This window comes from Dufourea novaeangliae, unplaced genomic scaffold (assembly GCF_001272555.1).
Source record: "Dufourea novaeangliae isolate 0120121106 unplaced genomic scaffold, ASM127255v1 scaffold246, whole genome shotgun sequence".
Taxonomy (NCBI): domain Eukaryota; kingdom Metazoa; phylum Arthropoda; class Insecta; order Hymenoptera; family Halictidae; genus Dufourea; species Dufourea novaeangliae.
In genome coordinates, this window is record NW_015374139.1 from 1,488,616 (window position 1) to 1,494,774 (window position 6,159).

General features: G+C 40.0%; 1 protein-coding gene across 1 annotated transcript; it reads right to left on the reverse strand.

The window, feature by feature from the left end:
- Window positions 1-3,605: 3,605 nt before the first annotated feature.
- Window positions 3,606-5,921, reverse strand: LOC107191389. The gene is made up of 5 exons (XM_015580418.1): window positions 5,700-5,921; window positions 4,958-5,188; window positions 4,660-4,809; window positions 4,053-4,272; window positions 3,606-3,922 (listed from the first exon to the last, which is right to left on the reverse strand). Exons 1-5 carry the CDS (start codon window positions 5,919-5,921, stop codon window positions 3,606-3,608), a joined length of 1,140 nt encoding a protein of 379 aa, XP_015435904.1.
- Window positions 5,922-6,159: the final 238 nt, after the last annotated feature.

Consider the following 6,159-nt stretch of genomic DNA (forward strand, 5'->3'; position numbering starts at 1 on the left):
TTAATTTATTCATTATTCTTCATTGTTTCTAATTATTCTTTCACTTTATACGATATAACTCGAATTTTTGTTTTGATGTCGTTAATATAAAATATAAAATATACAGATTATGTGTCGCGTGTAAAGAACTGTTAGGTTTCTTCACCAATCAGAAACGATCACGAGAAATCACGAATCACTGTGAAAAATTACCGTGATTGAGAACGAATGTGATCGAATCACGAGTGATTCACAAGTAGCACTTCACATCATCTCTAGTGAAAGCGCGGGGTCGCGGAGCCCCCGGTGGAGGCGCTGTAGACCCTTCACGGAGGCCCCGGTGGAGGCGCCATTGATCACGTGGGGAGATACCGTGGGGTCGCGGAGCCCCCGGTGGAGGCGCCAAAAAATCTGCGCGGTGAGAGCGTGGGGTCACGGAGGCCCCGGTGGAGGCGCCATTGATCACGTAGGGTGAGAGCGTGGGGTCACAGAGCCCCCGGTGGTGGCGCTATAGACCCTGCACGGCGGCCCCGGTGGAGGCGCCATTGATCACGTGGGGAGAGACCGTGGGGTCACGGAGCCCCAGGTGGAGGCGCCATAGACCCTGCACGGAGGCCCCGGTGGAGGCGCCTTTGATCACGTGGGCTGAAAATGTGGGGTCACGGAGCCCCCGAAGCATGCTGAAGAGACATAACATGCAGAAGGAGCAAATTGGGAGGAATTTTTGAAGATATAAATTGTTAAGAAACACTAATATTTGGCGCCAACTATTTTTCGGTAATACATACTAACTTTGTGTCCTTCATTTTTGTAAACAATAGCCGTGCTAAATTCATATACCTTTAAATGATAACAAAAAATTTCAATAGATTGCTTTCCTTTGTCAAGTAATGATAGAATTATCAAGCAATTAATGTTTGTAAAAGGCCGATTTCGGATTCGACTGTTTAGATTATTATCTTTCTCAATGAATACTCTCTAACCACAGTGGACGTTTATGCGTAAGTCACGTGTTTTTGCTGTGACTTGCTCCATCATTATGTAACTGGAACGAATAATAATATATAAATGTATAAACACGTGTATATTTATTTAGCATACGTACATCATAAGAATATAACGTATAAAAATGTAAAGAACGGTGAATAATACAAATATGAAAAATGAAGAATAAAAGTATGAGAAAAAAGTCTTATATTTTACATTCTGTTAAACAATTTTAAAATGGCTTTTTTGTCCAAAATGTGTAGTCATTGTCAGTCACCTTCGAACGAGTGGACAATGTTGAAATATATGTATACATATACAACGAACGTCGTTTCAAGTGATGCGCACGCGTTACAGGATTCCTTAATTTTCTCCTAAGCAAGCATACATATAATAATTATAATTTTGACAAAATATAAGTACATATCACTCGAGTAAAGTTTGTGAAATCGATTAAAATAGATAAATTTGTGTGATTCGGACGTTACATTCGAATGGTAGAAAATATGTATAGAAGAAAGAAATTAACCCAGACTGAACTAACAATTAGCTTTTTAAAATTGACGAACAGCGATAAGTACCTGTATTCATTATGACAAAACTGACTGGTCAACTCGTCAATTGGTTTCTTCTTTGTTTCGTTTCATGTCGTTTTAAGTCACAAAGAGAAATGTAGGTACGTATAATGCCTTTTCATAAAGAAGCACGTCAAAGTTGAATTTTAGTAAAAAGTATATTTTCTTTAAAAGTAACTATAAGCATGTACAATTAAAAATAATCTAATTTTATTTCAACACTCGTATAGCTCGTAAGATTTACGTCTAATTACGAGTTCAACTCGTATAATTTGTAAAAGCGACACGTGCCGTTTTGATTGCTCGCTCAACTATAGGAGCCCGATCCCGATGGTAATAAGGCCCCTCGATAATATCGCTATTTTGATAAGTTCGTGCGTACTACGTCAACAATTTTCAAAATAGAAGCTTGTACCTCGAATAATTTTGCGATTACCACGAGATATTATTGAAATCCATACAAAATTTGTAAATTTTCCTCTGTCATGAAGTATATTCACTCGTGTAAGTACAGCATATTCTAATGATTATCGGTTCGTGTTCTTTTGTTAGAAGCTGGCATTTAGTTCTGTATGTACATACATACATACATACATACATACATACATACATATAAAAAGCGGGATTTCTACGTTCTAACGGTCTCATATTTGCTTGTTTATAATTTCATGTAGTACGCATCGATCATAGCGGTAAATATTATATAACGTTAGATCAGACGATAACAAAATTGCACTCGTGTAAAGGTGCGTATCCAATTGTAGCGTATCTCCTTATCGTATCACCGTTGCGTATCATCGTATCGTATCTCCGTACGATAGATTTTCACACGCAACAATCCAACACTTGCCCGCCCGTCCATATTTTGGTGATACACAACGGTGATACGATACGAGGATACGCAACATGTGGATACGCACCTTAACGAACGTGCTTTGTGTTTTACGGATAACACGACGATTCTGTTGCATTGAAACTATCTAAACTATCTAACTAACTTAAAGCTATAATCGTACGTCGCATTTTTATTTCTTCGCTTATTTATAGCGGTTCTATGGCGTCGATAATATCGATTTTTCAGTTTGCGTTTGTGGTTCGATGCGTAAACACACGCTGTACCTTCAGGCCGGCATTCTTAATTTAATTACAAGAAGAACGTATAAAATATTTGTTTTCTATTTAGAGGCCATCGTTAAATCGAACATCGTTATCGTTGATCGAAAAAACACACCTTTTGTGCGAACGTCCGCGTTACCATACGAACCATCGCGTTTATTCGATGCGTTGAGATTGTAGGCATTTTGATTTTTGTCGAATGCATCATGCATCGTGCATCAATAATCCAACAATTTTCAATTTGTTTTGTCTAAATGTAGAACACACGTTGCATAGTCGTATGTAAAACATAAAGTATGTAAAGTTTGCAGAATCGTTGATCAAGAGTTTGCTTACAACCGTTCGAATCGATCATTTCTTTCTTCGAGAATTAAATTTTTGTAGACATACAGACTATTACAGACCTTCGTTTTGTAGCGAAAAGCACAGGAACCAAGGAAAAATACAGAAGTATACGTGGTACGATCTCGATTCTGTGTGCCAGTGCTGCACAATATGTACGCACAAATTTCAGACTAAATATTCCGAAGGTTGTCTCTCTCCTTTTCTCTCACATTCTCTCTTTTCCTATCGTTACGGTAGGCGACAGGCGTAAAACAAATATACGTATTTATACATATGTATGTAGGATGAGAATCAATTAGGTACATAGCTCATTGCGTTCGACAATTACAACACGTCTGTATACATATTCATAAGCGTATTTCTTTCTTTAAATTTCCTTACTTCCGTTGAAAATAAATCTACCGTTCTTCGGTCCTGTTCTTCGTAAGTCTGATTCGTAGTTGGCATATTACGCGAAACGCGAAATGGAGAACAGACGGAAAAGAGAAAAATAAGGAAAGAAAAATTGCAGTGGGCATAAGAAACGTTAGAATATCTTAAAACCGATCAACGTCCATCCCATCCGCGCGGGCATACGCAGAAGAGGCAATTAGGTCGTCTGTATTATTGCGTGGAACTGACAGAAGACGGATCACTATCCGTCGATGCGGTGTCCGAAAGTGGCACCGAGGACGACGCTAGTGGCGGTGAATCGGACGCAAGATAATGTTCCCGAAAAATTTTCGTGGAAGGCTGGAGCGGTGGCGATAAAGGTACATTTATATTTTCGGGTAATGGTGGCAAAACGTTATTCTGAAATTGTCCGGATATGTTGCCAACGGGTTGATAATTGGCAACTACGATAACTTTGCCACTTCTACTGCGAGCTTTTCCGACTCCAAAGTAACGACTGCTTGCCCAAATTAATTGCGTAAAATGACCTACGACGAATACAATACACTCTTTGCGATACAGATAGAGTGTTGGTAAATATGTAATCATACAACACATTTACAACATACAATATGTATTATATGTATATCGAATTGAATTGTATCCGCGTTCCTTTACCTGCATTCACGTTGGCATGAAGAATATCAGGTTCCTTTAAAAAATCATACTGTTTCACCGCGGAGTACCAGTAGGATGCAACATCCTGCCCTGTTACATCGGTACTAATTGCTCCACCGGGTCGGCAATAAAGATTTTGTCCCACCTCTCGATCGTTTCTATAATAAAATGTGTTTGTGTGTGCCAAGTGATTGGCCCACGTTTGAGCATACTCGCATAACTAAAAAAAAAAACACACACGCGCGATAATCAGTTATACGGAGAACGTTCACACCACATTGCGCGCACCACACACACACACGCACGCACCACACACACACACACACACACACACACACACATATCCGAACGAGAAGGGAGACAAACCGGTTCGGATAAGCGATCCATGAGAAACAAAGTTTCACATACATATACACTGAAAACGATTGGAAATAAAATAATTTTTAGAGGAGACTGGAACGACATTGTGATAATCGGCGTTCCACTACATACTGTGTATGTACATACGTATTCGAATACACGTATACGTATTCGTGTCTGCGCAGTGTGTGGTGTCTATGTACCTACGTACATACCATATGTACATACATATTTTATATTTTCTTACCTGCGGCGACATAGTTAAAGGCGGTGCATTGTGTCGTTGTCGATATACATTGTGCCAGCATAAACATTCTGTAATAAATTCACTATCCCGCCAGTCAGTTTCCAAGTCATTACTGTCATGCGCGATACTCATCGGTCTGTTACTCAGGATCTAAGTGGTATCGATGAAAAAGATAGCAGGGCCAGTAAAAGCATGCCGTTTCGATAAACGAATCGTTTAACTAAACGTCCGTTCCGTTCCCGCGAACAGCATTCTATTACACAACTTCAATCTACATCGTTAAATTTCGTTCTCTCACCTTTCTCAAAAGCTTCGGACGATTATCAAGTTGCTCGGCTCGACCGTCTTTCAAAACCAGAGACGCAGACGTTGATCCACTGTTATCCGAAATTCTATTCGCTTTATACAATTTTGACTGTTCCACTCGTTTTCGAAGATTTTCCAATGCTTTTGCTTCTTCTCTTTTTCTGGAAGGAGGCCAATTCGCGTTCGACGTATGTATCATACTGATACCGATGCAAGGCGAATCCTGGAACATGAGAAAAATAAACATCGAAGATACAAAAATGTTTATTTCTTTTCCTTCGATCATTCTATATACATATGTATATGTCATTGGAAGTAAACGCGCAGAGAATCACAGCGTTTAATCCGATGTGCACACAGCGGGGTCACGCGCGCGCGCACACATACACACACACACACACTGGTATAAACGCCCGTACAATGTCTTCTTTCTCTCATTCGTCCTTGTATGCATGCCGTTCTGTATTCGAACTGACGGTGGATGAACATGCGAACATTTCGCAAGCGGAACAGAAAAATCGGTTATCGCGATACAGTTAACCTTTTGGTTTAGCAAATTCTGACACAATTTCGTAAAGAACAAAGGCACCATCAAGATTAACACCATCGGAATGTCAATTTTTCTCTTAATTCGAACGTTATGTAAATTTATATTATGGAACCATTAACAAACGTACGTGCATACATTCGATTCGAGATTGAACAAATAAATAGATGCAGCCGAGATACACCACCTTCTGATGATTACCATTGATAAAATTAAAATCTGCCAAATGGGCGCTTTGACTGAGCAAACGACGACTGGCTGGACATCGATTACGATTTATCATTTCCTTTTGAATAGCGTATTCGATGAAATAGCTCTCGACTTCGGTATCATCATGATGGGAGGATGGCAAAAGTTCTGCAGTTTCTTCCGCAGCATCGAAAGTGCGATTCACTTCACGCATCTCCATTACAACACGATTGGTTACTTGACGTTTTCGTTTCTTTTCTAAATTGCGTCTGGCGAGCACGTATCTGGAATTCACGGCAAATCAGTCTCTAGTATTACAGTTAACCGCTACCACCGGCAGCTGGACTTTCAACTACCAAAAAGACGCTTTCAACTACCTCGCGATATGTACACCCCCTTATTCGTTTATCGGTCGCGTCGGTGCCTACCGCAGTGTCTAGAGCGCTTCTACGCTCCGT